The sequence below is a fragment of the Sorex araneus genome, chromosome 7, assembly GCF_027595985.1.
Source record: "Sorex araneus isolate mSorAra2 chromosome 7, mSorAra2.pri, whole genome shotgun sequence".
NCBI classification, from domain to species: Eukaryota; Metazoa; Chordata; class Mammalia; order Eulipotyphla; family Soricidae; genus Sorex; species Sorex araneus.
Genome location: NC_073308.1, coordinates 15125925 through 15140880, shown reverse-complemented (window position 1 = coordinate 15140880; position 14956 = coordinate 15125925). Strand labels below are relative to the sequence as shown.

Genomic DNA, 14956 nt, shown 5'->3' with positions numbered 1-14956 from the left:
GGCGCGGGGGCGGGGGGCACGCTCCCATACACACTTCCTGGCCTTAGCACTCATGTTTCTACGCTCTTAAGTCCGACTCTGTTGACCATCATGCTGCCAGTCATTCCATCCCCAGGGCACAAGTGCCTGCTATACCCACGGGGCACATGTGTACACTAAGCACCAACTCCCATTTCCCAAGGGGTGTCCCCCATGAGTACCACCAGCCTTTGCCAGAGTCTAAAACATGGGTCCCATGGAATTGTTCATTTTTATCTCACACGGCTCCTAAGATGTGACTCAAGAAACGCCAACTTCAGGGGAGGAGAGATAATACAGTGGGAAGGGTGTTTGCCTTGCACTCAGCTGACCTAGATTCGATCCTCAATACCCTGTATGGTCCCCTGAGTCTGTCAGGAGAGATCTTTGAGCACAGAGCCAGGAGTATGTCCTAAGCACTTCTGGGTGTGCCCCGATTCCCCCCAAACAAGCAACTTCAGGGGGAATTTCTTAAAATCCCACCAGGAGGACGGTGGGAGGCACCACAAAGGCCTGGATGTCACCACCCTGTTGTCTAGAGACTCAAAGGTCTAGAGACTCCAAGTGGAGAACCCGGGTGGAGAAGGCACTGGGGATGGGCTGTCCCGTGGCTGCCGCAGGCCACTCACTGGACGAGATCGTACTTTCAAGCAAGAGCCAAGTTCCTCCATGGGGAGAGATGCAGAGGATGGAGGAATGACCACCAAAGTCTACAGAAGCAGGAAGGGTCCTGCCAGTGAGCTATGGCCCACCCGGTGTGTGAATCCCAGCCTGTTAGAAGGAGGGATGCCCCTTTGCAGTTCAAAGGAATCACTTGAAGAGCCATAAAAAGGAGATACTATTTTCCCAGCAGGTGATAAATTTAGATAATTATTATCTTGAGGAGTGGGACAGTCTGAGTGGAGCTGGATTTTGCAGAGGTTTAAATAAACCCATGGGTGATAAAATCATAATGATATAATAATGGGAGGTGAGGGATGTTCTGGGTACATCCTGAGTCTTGAGAGAAAATGGTTCGTTCTGTACAGGGACTACCCTCTCCAACACGCCTCCTGCCCCCTCCATGCACTTGTTCATCCCCCAGAGGGGCACAGGGTCCCGGCTTGCAGGCTCAGGAATCCAGGGCTGGGGTCTTGGCCAGTAGTTCTCTAGTTTTTTGGGGGGTGGGAAGGGGGTGGGTTAATGTGACCCTGGCCATGCCTAGGGACTGTATGTGGTGCTGTGGGAGGGACCAGAGTTGGTGCAGGCATTAGGCAATCCCTTCCCCTGTCCTCTCTGCGGCGCCCAGTTTTGAGTTCTTAACTAGACAGATTCCACTTAAGGAGTCCAAGCAAGGACCTGACCCCAGTTCCCAGGAAAATAAACATTGTCCTTTAGCACAACCTTAAAATCCCAAACTAGGTCTCCCTCTGAGACATTCAAAACACCTGACATCGCATGGTCTAGACAGAAACCAGTCAAGGCCTGGGTACCGGGGCTGGGGAGGGGACGGGGTGGGGGCAGAAATGAGCTCACACAGACTAAACCTTTCAAACCCAAGGGGAACGGACTGGACGGGGTGCAAAGCCCTCCTACAGGCCCGGAGAGCAAGTTCTGAAGTCCACTGGCCATTCACATGGAAACCAGAACCTTCAGAAAGGGGGGAGGTTTTCCAGAAAACGGTGGGGGAGGGCCCCCGGCTCCACGTGCAGGATCCAACGGGCTCACCTCCCCCTGACCTCCATCACTAAGTAGCTCATCACAGGCCACTCTCGGGGCCCACAGACAGTGAGAGCCAAGTGGGGCACAAGAGCACCCGCAGGGAGAGAACCTTCTGGAAGCTGGAGGTGTCTCTGCTCTGGACACTGGGAGAGGGATGGTGGGCAGAGGGGCGTGGGTAAGGAGATGGATCTTCAAGGCCCAGGCCTGACCCCACTGCCTCTCCCCCTACCCGCAGCCGGCCACGCTCTCTGTTCTGGCTCCAGGATTGGCGCCCCCTCGGCCTTGGGCGGGGCCGGCTAATGTCACAATTCGCTGGGGCACCGAAGAGCGAAGAAGAGTGGTGGGGGTGGCGCGGGGGAAGGGGCTCGGTCACTTCACCCCACAGTCACTCCAGGGTCCACTCAGGGGTCACGGGGCCAGAGCCCCGAGGGACATCTGGAGCAGAGAGTGAGAGCAGGGGGAGGAAGGGGAGTGGACGTGGACGAGCCGGCCAGGCACACAAAGGGAGGCGCGGGGCAGCCTGGGCCTGGGCACGGTGTCTGTGAGGGGAGAGGCGGCTAATGAAGCATTTGTGGGGTGGCCGCGTGCCAGCCCCGCGAAGATGCACTTGGGCTCTGCAGATGTGCCAGGCCCCCAGAGCAAAATAATGACATAATCACCATCAATGTCACAGCCCAGACCGTGCACAAGGTGACAGCAGGCAAGGAGAGGCCTGGGCCCCAGCCTCCGAGCCCGGGGCTGTCCCCTCAGGTGAGGGGCGTCCCATCCAGCCCGCCCCGGAAGCGGGGAGGCAGGCAGGGGCAGAGAGGGCACTCGCCAGACGGCCTCTGTCTCCTGCTAAATCCGGGGCTCACTCACACTTTGTCCAGCCTGGCTCGTGCCCCAGGAGGCATCTGCTGGGAAGAAAAGGCCAGAAATCTGGGGGGGGGCGGGGGGAGGCGAGCCCACCAATTAGCAGTCCGAGGTCCACCTCAAAGGCCCCATGGAAAGCAGGCATCAGCTGCCGGGTCGGTCACCTGCCCAGCGGCCTGGCCAGGTGAGGTGGGCGTGTTAGCGCAGCTGCTGGCTTTGAAGCGACTTTTGTCGGGTTGAAAGTGAAAGTCTGTTTGAGGAGCCACAAGAACAATAGTCCTCGCCGGAAGGAAGAAGAGGCAGTTGCACAAAGGCCGGCCGGCACTGCTCCTTTTCATTGCTTCTAATGAAAGATTCATAAGAATAACTTCAATGTTTTATGACCCTCTTTTGGGGAAGGACTGTAATAGTGGCATCAACTTCCAGGGCCAGGTTCTCTTTAAATCCCAAAAGGGCTATGGGGAAAGTCTTGTTCAAAGAGCCCCAGGGAGACCGTCCGGCTGGCTTCCCCGAGGGCCCTCCAGTCAGGGGCATGGGGCTTCGGGGGTCCCCCAGCCCGGAAGTGGCTGTGACAGCGACAGGGGCCCCACCCCAGGCCTACCCAGGTGCCCGTCGGGCCCTGGCTCCTTGGAAAGAGGCTGCGGTGGGTCCCCCTCGGGGCCCTGCTCAGAGGCTGAACTTCAGGGAGGAAGGCTCGCCCCTCTCCTCCTCCGAGGGTGCACTGCACCTCTGCCCCACGCTGCCGCAGGGGTGGAGGGGGGAGGGCGGAGAGCATGGACTGCATTTGCTTTATATCATGTTACCAGACAGCACCGAAGGTGAGTGAGCTCAAGACAGCCGAGGAAAATGGGGCAATGGTTCTAAACTTTAAAAACGGACCTCTAGGGACCAAACTTCTGAACCTCACCAAAGAGCATTTGCTGATCCCTGTGCATCACGCAGGCGCGAGCTCTCACACACACTTGGCTCCTGGCCCTGCACTGCCGAGAGAGGCAGGCGAGGGGCAGTAAGAATCATCCCCAGGCCAGACGGCGAGAAGCCACAGCAAAGGGTGGGGAAGAGGCGGGCGGGGGAGGAGGCCTGGGCTGAAACGGATCCGCGCCTGCCGTGAGCAGGCCACGACTCTGGGGCAGGCTCTGGTTGGCTGAATGGACCCCTTGATTCCAGTCGAAACAAACGGGCTCCTTTCAAAAGGTTCTTAGAACCTTAAGAACCGAATGGACCCGACACAATGCCCCCCCCCTCGCCCCTGCCCCTGGCCCCCTGCACCTCCCCATGGCAGCAGCCTCATCAGAGGACTTGTCCCGAGGGGCTCCTGGATCATCGCTTTGTGGGAGGTGGCGGAAAGAGGGGGGCCGGGAGCAGCTCGCACACAATAGCCGTCCCCCCAGCCTGCCCAAACCTCCCCGTCTCAGAAGGACGATTAATGATGAAGGCCTTCAGGGTCGGTCCCAGGGGTGGGGGAAGCCCACTGCCACCCCAAACCTGAGGCCGCCCCCTCCTCTTGCTCAGGGCTTTGCCCGTTGGGGTAAGGAGCTGTGGCGGGAGGGGGCGGGGCGGGGGCGACAGATCGTGGGGGGTGGGGGGTGGCGGGAAGAGGAGAGCCAAAGATTTTTTTGTGTGTGCGTCTGCCCTTGTATAATTCTATTCTCACTGTGAACTCATCCATACACAAAACACAAGGACTTTTTTTTAAAGCGAGCAAAGCCACAGGGAGGGGAGGTGGCGGTGCGCAGCGCCGTGTTAAAAAGGACAGTCTTTTCACGAAAATCATTTCATAGAGGCAAAACAGACAAACACAAAGAGTGCAGACTTTTTCTGCGACATGAAATGGAGTAACTGATAAGGTCAGACACGCGGTACCTAAAGACGGGCATCTGTGAACCCTTGAAGTCAAAGGGGCCATGCGCTGAGGAACAATCTTTCAAAGGAAGCAGATCATAAGACCCCACCGAAGCCTCTTTCAACTTTATGAAGCAGGAGGAGAAAAAGCCCGGCGTGGGGAAGCCTGAGGAGGAGCCTTGAACTCTTGTCTGAAGGAAAGATGAGACCCCGCATGGGCCGCCACAAAACATCTTTTTTTTTTTTTTCATTCTAAAAGCTCCTCTGAACTTTGCGATGTGCCAAGACACCGTCATGGAAAGCTGTATAATTATGGGCGATCACCCCTGCGGGACCCGCTTTGTTCCCCCCAACAAAGGACAATAAGCCAAGGAAGGCGACAGGCCCGGCTCGAGGTTTTTCTTTAAGGATGTGGAAAAGGTCAGGGGAGATGATCACTAATAAAAGTGTCGAGTAAGGAGGTTTGAAAGTTGGACTCACTGGGTTTGAATGCAACCCCATGACAAAAAGACCCAGGGCGCTGCAGATGCAGTGACATTACCAAACATGAGAAATCAGTCGGACCCACTTCGTTACACCCATCCACACCTTGAATCCCGAAAGGCCAGCAGAGAGAGAGAGAGAGAGAGAGAGAGAAACAAAAACAGCAAAGCCGCACAGGCAGGCACAGAATTCCCCACCCCCACCCGACTCCCCACCCCGCCCCCTGCAGTCTCCGCCTGGACCTACAGCCCCGTCACCTCATCTCCAAATCCCCAGGAGCGCCCCTGACAGCCATGTGTGAGCGCGCGTATTCGGAGCACATTCATTTAGTCTCTTAAAAGGCCCATTTGGCTTGTCGGGGGTGGACTGGCAAGGAAAGAAATGGTGTGAGGGTTTCTTTGCCTTCTCGCCACCCACCAAGAGTGTGTCGTGTGATCGTTTAAACGGCTCAGCAGCTTTGAGGCCAAAAGACAGGAGCAGCAGTGAAAGGCTCTCGCTCATGTGCCAGTTTTCCAAATGATCACTCATATTTAAGTGTCTATTTGGAGCAGAGGAAGCGCTTCCCAAACCCACCTGCCCTCGTTTTTTTCTTTAAAGAGATGACGACGCGGGCGAGAGACTTCCAAATGCACTAAATCTGAACTGTGTGCACACTCGGTGGTGGGCAGGGCACAGGGGAAGGTGTGGGAGAGAGAAGGCCCTTGGCAGGTGCTCAGAAGTGTGTGGTGCGTGTATGCCTGCATTTATGTGCACGCGGGAGCCAGCCTGAGTGTGCATGCCAGTGTGTTGTATGCATACGACAACTGTGTGTGTCTGCACTTGTGTGCATGTGTGATCCGGCCTAAGTGTGCATGTCTGTGCATTGTGTGTGTTTGCAGAGCACCTGTGTCCACATATGCACGATCATGTTCGTATATATCTGTGCACGTGTACACCTGTATATTTCATGCAAATGTGTATGCCAGCACATAGGAGCATGTGTACATGTGTACTAGCCTTGCCTGTGTGTATACTGTGTGTCTGGATGTGGTATATATGTGGGCACATCTGTGTGTGCCCGTGTGTGTGCACATGTCCGTGTGCGTGTGTGTGGGAAGCTAGAGTGCGGTTGAGTGCGCTCCTCTGCTGGCCCTGATGCCAGGCAGATGGCAATGGAGACTAGTCGTGAAACAAACAGTTCCTACTAGCTCAGTCACGTCCCCAAGCCTGGGCCTTTGGGGAAGGTCTGCCTGGGAGGGGAGACTTTAAGAACTGGCCCGAGCACCCAACAGAGGCTCAGTGACCTTGATTGTCTCTCTTACCATGGCTGTGAGGGCAACAAAGACTTAAGGATGCCCCACCCACCTAGCCTCCAAGTCAGAGCACCCTGTGGCTGAAATCTAGGGAGGACCACCCCTCCACACAAAACAAAGTCTGATGCTCCCCCATGAGAGGAACAGGCTGGACACAGGGAGCCACATGGCGCTGCCACCGCACCCGTATGAGGAGTGGGGGGTGGGGCAGGTGCCTGGGCTGTGCACCCGTCACTGTCCGGCACAGACTAGTGCTGGGGCTGGGCTCCCCCTGCCATGCCCTCACCCACACGCGGGGCCCCTCCAAGCTCCCACCCCCCCAAGTCTGCATGCCAAGAATCTGGATGTCCACAAGCACAGATGCTTGGCATGGCTGGGGTGGGAGGTGCAGGCCCGGGAGAGCAAGGCCAGACGAGGGGGAGTGAAGGCTCGGGGGGCAAGGGCAGTCCCTGGGAAAGGGGGGTTCAGAGGAGGAGGTACAGGATTCGAAGGGAGAAGAGGCCCAGAAACTGAGGTTCAGGAGAGGAGATGCAGGCTGGCACACAGAGGAGGAAGAACGGGTGAAGGTGTCACCTCCTGTCCACTGAGAGGCCCCTCACTGTTCCCGTGGGGAGCCAGGAGCAGAGGCAGGTGTGAGTCACCTGTCAAGAGGGTCCCTGTTGGTTCACGAGGGAGGGAGAGACGGGGCGGGCAGGGAGAGGAAAGAAAGAGGAAAATATGGGTAACAGCAGTGCTCAGCCTCCTCTCAATGGCCCGTTCTCTGCCTGGTGCCCCTGGCCCGCTGTTGGAGTGATGGTGGGACTTGAAAGCCACAGACCACCCCCTCTGTCTGTCTGTCTGCAGCCCGTGGTTGTCCACATCAGGCAGAGTGACATCAGGCACATCTGGGAAAGTGCAAAGGACTTGGGGGGTCAGCTTTTTCCTTTGGGGGGGTGTATGTGTATGTTTTAGGGGTCCCTGAAAGAAGGGCCAGGGGCCAAGGTACTGCTCCTGCCTACACAAGGATGCAAAATTGGGGCATAGCAGTGAGGGGCTGCTTGGCACACCCTGGCAGCAATGGGGATCAAACTCGGGTCCTTGCACGTGGCCCTGAGCTGAGGGAGGCCCTCAGCTATCTCTCTAGCCTGGGCAGGACAGAGGATGGACACTGGGCCATGCCACTCTCCCCCTTTGGCTGCATCTAGGCAGAGCTGCAGGGGTGTGGCAACAGGTCCCTCCTGGCATCCTGTCCCCTGCTCACCCTGGAGTCCTGTCCCCTGCTGGCCCTGGGGTCCTGTCCCCTGCTGGCCCTGGGGTCCTGTCCCCTGCTGGCCCTGGGGTCCTGTCCCCTGCTCACCCTGGGGCCCTGTCCCCTGCTCACCCTGGGGTCCTGTCCCCTGCTCACCCTGGGGCCCTGTCCCCTGCTCACCCTGGGGTCCTGTCCCCTTCTTGCCCTGGGCCAAAGCAGCTTCCTTGATTCACACTAAGGCCAAGAAACTTAAGCTGTTGCCACAGATCAGGGGCTGGACGGAGCCGGAGGTGATGGGCCACCGTGTTAAATGACAGCCCGGAGCTTCTGGCTTTTAAGCTTCTCCCTTCAGTACTGGCCTCCAGGCACAAATCCAGGGGAGCTAAGAGTCAGAAGGTCCGTGCCATTGTTACCGCTGCCTTTGCCTGGGGTGGGGCTTGATGAGCAGAGGGTTGGGGTCCCCCGGGTGGGGAGGGTCAGCATCTGCACCCCTGCTCTCCTCCACCACAGTGGGGACAGCTAAGTCCTCTGCCCAAAGAATGAGGCCCAGAAGCTCCTGAGAGCTGGTGGCCAGGGCAGCGCCGAGGCACCCCGGGCCCCAACTCCCCACCAAGAGTGCTCTTAAAATAGACCCGAGATAATGCTGGAGGCGAGTGGCAGAGAAGCCTCTGCTGGGAGCTCTGCTGGGAGACTGGGAAGGAGTTTGGAGGCGCCTGGGGCCTCCTCGCCAGCCTGCCTGAGGAGCAGGGACAGGGTGTGACTGACCCCTGACGCCCCCCTTCTCTTGGGCACTGAGCTGTAGACATGCAGGAACGTGGCCTGAACAGCAGGTCTGCTGAGTGGGTGCAGGTCACACACACAGATCCTCAGGCGGTCTACACCACCTGCCAGCCCGCGTCTCTTCACTGCAGCTGCAGAGCCCGACAAGGTGCGGGGCGGGGAGAGGTGAAGCTGATACCAAGGCACGTGGAAGGTGAGTGGACCAAGTCTCACACTTCCACCTTCTAGAATGTTCTGCTTGCAGCGTGAGCCAGGCTCAGCGTGACAACAGACTTTCAAACTATTTTGCCTAGTGTTGGAGGGAGGGGTGTGGGGGCAACAGAAGAGCTCAGGGCTCACTCCTGGCAGGGCTCAGAGAACTCTATGGGGTACCAGGGAGCAAATCTGGGTCGGCAACTCACGAGGCAAGTGCCTTAACCTGTGCTGACCCTCAGGCCCCTCTTCTGCTCACTTTTAAAGAGAACAGCCCCCACCCCGCCCAAATCCATGCTCACAGCCCATCCCGACAAGTAGTCTCGGGAATAAGGATCATCTGATGGCCGGTGGCTTCATCATTGCGCCTTTCGAAGAACCACCGAGCCCTGACCCCCCCACACACACACATGCTCAGCGCCCCCCAATCACCATGACTGCTCTGCAGGCTCAGTGGGGGAAGCGGGTGGTGAGTCACACTGTCCCCCAGCCCTGCCCCAGGCCCTCCTGAACCCTCCCAACAGAATGACGAGAGTGGCAGGGAGGGCGCCGAGCGGCCTGCTCACGCTCACCCAGCAGAGAACAGACATGCACGGAGTCAGGGACCCCACTGCAGGCTTCCTCAGGAGTCACCCTGGCGTGCAGAGGTGGTAGGTGGGGCGCAGTGGGGACCCGGCGGGAGCAGTGCTGCCCTGGAACAGCCTTTCTGCTCAGCGGTGCCTCCTGCCTTGCTCCTTCTGAGGGCCGGCCCACGCCTTTAGGCCAGGAGCAGAGACAGGAGCGGGGAAGGGGCTTAGCTGCAGACCCCGAGGCGAGGGCTCCTCGCTGACACACTCAGGAAGCAGCAGGGGCCCAGCCCTACCTCGAAGTCGTTGGCTTTGTTGTAGTGCATGTTCAGGGCCCGGTAGAGCTCGCAGTCCCGGGTGATGGACAGCTCGTCCGTGCCCGTCACACCATCGTTGATGGCCTGGCGTGCGAACTTCTCCATCTGGATGTAGTAGAACTCGCGGAAGTTGCTGAACCACTTGATGAGCTGGGAGGTGATGCACCTGTTGAACTGAGAGAGGAGCAGGCAGGTGAGGACCCTGGGGAACTCCTCACAGAACCACCAGAACTCCCTCTCCCACCCGTGCCCAATGCCACCAGGACCAGGGCCACCCGAAACTGCCTCTGCAAAGGAAGTCCCCTGGTGGCCTCCCCACCCCAAGCCTGCCCTGCATTCAGCTGCAGATTTCTTCTCTTAGCTGGAGCATGGCACACAGCCTCTTGGCAGAACCAATGGCCACCAGAGATCCTCGTGAGCCCAGGAGCTCTGGGAAGCACATGGCTCTGGGTACCAGGAGGGATTGTTACTGGCCTGATTTCTTGCTTCTTTTCTTTAGTTTTCATTTGGTGGTGGGGGGGGCGGGGGGTCCTAAGCAGTGCTCAGGAGGTCTGGGCACCACCCCGCAACCTGGGCAGTTCTCGGCCACTGGGCCATTGGTTTAGCACAAGGACCTGGGGACATGGTGCTGCTCAGTCCTGCAGTGCCAGGGACATCAGGTCACCCCGGTTCTGGGGCGTCCAGGGCTGCACCTGGCCACGCTGTGGGCACCATGTGGCGTCGGGAACCCAACCTAGGTCAGGCATGCCCAGTGCCCTAACTGCAGTGCTATTTCGTGCCCTCTTCTGTGACCCTTCAGGTGACCCACAGTCAGGGCTGGAAGAAGGCCTGCGAAGCCAGGGAGGCATCTGCTTGCTGGTACGAAGGGCGGGCCATCAGCTGTGACGGCACGAGCTGCTTTATCTCTCAGTCTGTCAGCTCAGACCAAATGTGCAGACCCTTGCCACAGCCACGGGAGGCAAGGCTGGCACGACCCTTCCCTGGGCGACGGGGCTGTTGGGGAGGCGAGCCCAGCACTAAGCGCCCAGGTGGCATCGGCAGCCTTAACTGGCGTTTTCTTAAATGCCAAGTCTGCAATACCACGAGGTGGCTCTAACACTTTGTTTACCCTGGTCTCCCAGAGGCCTGTGGGGTCGCTGTCTGGCTGCGGTGTCATTCTCAACATCATCTCTTCACCCAAAGGACAGAAGCATCTCAGCTTGCCAAGTCAGAACCAATGGATTCAGAGCTTTCTATCACACTGGGTGACAGACACCCCTGCCTTTTGTCATCACTGGCCTTCCTCCCCACTCCTGGGGTCCCCCTCCAGTAAGAAGATTGGGGACGCTCATCACAAAGAACACTTGGGGACTGCAGACCACAGAAAGCAGCAAGGCCCGAGCCATGACAGCTGATCTGCACGCTGGGCTGTCACGTCCACAGAGAAAGTTGTTTCTCCACCAAGATAATAAATGGAGGAGGATTTATGGCCGGGAATGGAAGGAACCAGGAGACAGAAGCAGGGAGAGGGGTGTTTCTCCCAAAAGGCCAAGTTGCATCCTAATTGCTATGGAGTTGCAAGGCCCTCGCAGATAATTGACCAGAAAATGATTAAGTCATCAGCAAATCGTTTCTGCTTGCAAGAGTTCAAACATGTACTTAACCTATCCAAGAATTATATTTTCACTCCGTGTGTCTGCTTCGTCTCTATTCAGCCTTGCGGGGAACCCGATTAAAAAGACAACTGAAAGACCCCCGTTATCTGATCTTCTGGTTGCCGATTTCAATAGAACTTAAACCCATTACGATTTGCTGAACTTGGAGCTCTTTCCATTTTATCTCAGCGGTAAAATACACTGTCCAAATTTCCAGACACTGAGATAAGGACCGCAGGCCCCCGTGACGGCTTACTGTTCCTTTTTAATTCTTTTAGAATAAGAAACAAAACATTACAAAATGATAGCAGGCTGTGCACTGGGGAATGAAAATTGCTTTGACATGGAGATTAGACTTCGGCATTGTTACAAGACATTGTCTCATATGGACAAGAGTACTGTAGAGGGAAAAAATAGGAGGGTTTTTTTTTTTCTAGAATGGTCATGAATGACCTAATGGGGGAGAACAGAAAAAGTAAGTACACTCACCATTATTCAGGGCCGGGACATAAAGGGAGAGTTAAAGCTTATTGTTGGTGAATGGAAATACCGGGAGGAAGAATGGCCGAGAACAACAGACTCCCCAAACATCACACAAGCAAAACGGCCAGCAGAACGGTTCCAGGACCATGCCAGCAGCTAGCCACCCCCCCCCCCCAGAAATGAGTTGAATGTGGGAGGCGTTTGCGGTCGGCCCAAGTGAGAAAAAAGCAGACGCCTCCCCTCCTTTTCCAGATACCCCCCCAAGATGAGGGGAGGCGGGGCAGGGGGGCTACTGCTTTAAAGAGTTAATTTCCCAGGTTCTGTAGTGACTTCCAAGCAAAGGATCAATTGTTATACCAAGGAAAGCTCTGTGGTGTGTTAATGTGTTACTGCAGAAAACTAATGGCCACAATAAAGACGCTGTGTTTCCACCGGGTGTGGGCCCCTGTGACGGTGACGGATGCCTCCCACGGGACCGCTCAGCCTCAATATGGCGGACGAAACTTTCTGCATATTCAGTAAGCATGGTCAAAAGATGCATAAAGCAAATCCGCCTGACACCTTCATCTGGGCAGCAGCAGCAGGTGACTGGGCGGTGGGGGTGGGGGAGAGAGCTGTCACTGGGACCGTTGCTCTGAAGCGCTCTGGGCTCTGAGCGGGCAATGCTGTGGGTTCCTGCTTGGGGACTGGCACCCGCCAACCTGCAGGGTCCTCACCAGGCAGCCCCAGGCTGTCGCAAAGCATCCGAGGCCCCCAAATGACGGGGTTTTCTGCCTGCGGGTCTGCCTCGTCACCCCGCTTTCATCCTTCTTGAAGGATTTTCTTCCCAAGCTGGTGTTTGCCAACTGGGTGGGGTTCCTCCACCTCTCTCCTCCAGGGTGACAGAAAAGCATCCATCTCATATGCCCCCCAAGTTAACTGTGCGCAGAGAAGCACCTGCAGGGTGAAAAGGTGGGCACCGTCCTGCTCGCTGCACAGAACCTCCCCCTCCACTACCCGGCTCCTCCCTACTCCTAGAACTAACCCCACTGTGCTGGGTGCAGATCTTGATGGTTTGGGCTAGGAGCTGAGCAGGGCTTGGGTCACAGTAGCTGGAGTGGCCAGGTCCAGTGGATATGTCTACCTGTCTCAAGATCTGTGAGGCAGAGTTTCAGTTCTGATTCTTGAAAAGTGCCCAGGGTCTCAGGATTGTGTGAGTCTGCAGTGGTTTCCTTCATCTGAACCAAAATAAAGATTCAAATGTGCACTCACTGCCTATGGCGAATCTGCCTAGCTCCCATGGCTCTGCTAGTAAGTCGCCCCATCCTGCCGCATGCAGACACGTGTGCTTCTTAGCATGGTGTTCCCCAGGCAAGCATGCTTTATGTGCCATCACTACTTCAATCTGGACTTTCCTCAATACTGAAGAAGTCCGGGCATGCCCTGCCACTGAATTCTAGGAACTTTCTGGAACACCTTGCCTGGGCTTGTCTTCCAATCACTAACTTTCCACCACTGTCAGCATGAGCTCAGGGCACACAAATCTACTGAGTCTTGGCTGAGAGCAGAAGGGGAAATGCAACAAGGAAAGTAGAACTTTTCTAATTTATTCCAAAGAATTACCTGCTCTCATGGCTTCCCTCCTTTCTAGAGGATAACCGAGAGTGAGACCGGGTCCTAAGTAAAGCCTCCCCACCCACTCCGGAGCAAGCAGGCAGACTCGGCCAACCGAGGCTCACACTTTACTTTATTCATCATTTTACAGATGAAATCAAATTTACTTCCCTTTCTCAAACTTTAAATGAAAGATTCATGCCAGTATTTTTGTGTTCTTTCCTCAGAGTGACGGTCTGCAAAGCTGAGGGGCCTAATGCCAGCTTTGATTGGTTTGTACTGCACCAAATTTAGAAGCACTAAACTAACCAAGTCCCGCCACCCCCACCACACACGCACCCTCCTGCACATGCACACGCACACTCTCATGCACACATACATGTACACGCATTCACATGCACACATGTGCACTCACCATGTGCCCACATGCATACACACACTCACCCAAGCACATCCATGTGCACGCAGCCATGCACTCTCATGTACATTCAGTAACACACACCCACTCTCAGCCCTCACACACGGTTGCATGCTCCCACATGCTCATGCTTGTGCACTCACCATGCACACATGCTCCCTTACACACATTCACACTCTCCCACATATGTGCACATGCTCACACACTCATTCACACTCCAGTGTGCACACTAATACATGCTCACACACAAAAAACAATGTCTATTATCCAAGTAGGCTACTCCCCAGGCCTCAAGCAGCTTCCCATCAAAGTCAAATCAGCATCCCTCAGGCTGTGCTTTGCAAAACCTTCCTGAGGCCTTGGGGTGAAAGGTGCAGGATAAATCATAGCTGGGTTACATGAGAAGGTCACTGGACCACACGGCTGGGCTGGAGGCGGCGGGCAGCCGTGCTCACCACACTCACCACCTCCCAGTGCAACCAAGGCTATGCTGGGAGGCTTCCCTGGAGAAAGGCTCTAGGAGTCCAGAAACCAGCGGACATCCACCAGTGACCACTTCTCGCCTATTTACTTAGGTAGGGATTTCCCAGAAAGCCCCACCCAGGCCCCCCGAGGTCTCTCTCCCTGGTTGGGCTCAGAGAGTCTAAGTAAGATCTTGAAGTCGCTTCCTTCTCAGCCTTCCCTTCCCACCCAGCTGGTTGGCAGGAACGGGGAGAAACAGACCTTCCACTTCAGGAGTGCAGCCAGAGACAGAGGAAGAGAAAAGGCTGACACTGGTACACAATTCAAGAGCAAACAGGAGGGAAAACAGAACTTCCCCTATAAGGCCAAATAAAACAGCAGCGAAAGAAATGAAAATAAATTGGCCAGCAGGTGGAGGAGTAGTGGGCACAGAGAGGAGCTGACGTCTGGGCAGAGTGCGAGTCCCCCCCAGAACTCAGAAATAAAACCTGGCCCATGTGGGGGTGGGCTTTGGTGGGGGGCGTGGGGAGAAGCACCAGCCCCAATATACCAATCCCGGCTAATGTCATGTTTATGGCGTCTCGTGGATAATGACACCATGCACTCTGTTATCATCATCAAAGCCCAATCTATGTTTTAAAAAGTTACAGATGATTAGCACAACAGCAACTGGAAGCAAACAATTGCTTTAAACCCACACAGACACAGCCGGGTGCCTGCCTGCACACATGTGCGCCCGTGCGCGCGCGCGCTCACACACACACACACACACAGACACACACACACAGAGGCATGCGTGCACGCACACACAGAACCAGGCGGTCCCCACATTCAGCAGAATGAAGGAGGCTGCAGCTGGGGGCCGACAGCTTTCATATCCTCATTTGAATAATGTGTCCCGAATCTGTCACTTTATTCATCCTCCGTATGCTCAGTGTACTCTGCACCAACAACAAATTAAGTTGTAAATAAGAGACAATGATCACTTGTGTTCTTAAGCAGTACCGCAGAAAGAATTTCAATGGGCGCTCCTTTTCGACAGGGGAAGATCCATGCCTGAGTTTCTTTCACATGCGCAAGTACAGGAAAGCACCA

General features: G+C 56.0%; 1 protein-coding gene across 6 annotated transcripts in view; it reads right to left on the bottom strand.

Moving 5' to 3' along the window:
* The window catches only part of PROX1 (prospero homeobox 1), a 49587-nt gene that overhangs the window by 16901 nt on the left and 17730 nt on the right, over positions 1-14956 (bottom strand). For all 6 annotated transcript variants that reach the window (XM_055144526.1, XM_055144522.1, XM_055144524.1 and 3 more), the window contains one exon: positions 9251-9445. In XM_055144526.1, coding sequence (XP_055000501.1) covers positions 9251-9445 — 195 coding nt within the window. The remainder of the gene's footprint in view (positions 1-9250; positions 9446-14956) is intronic.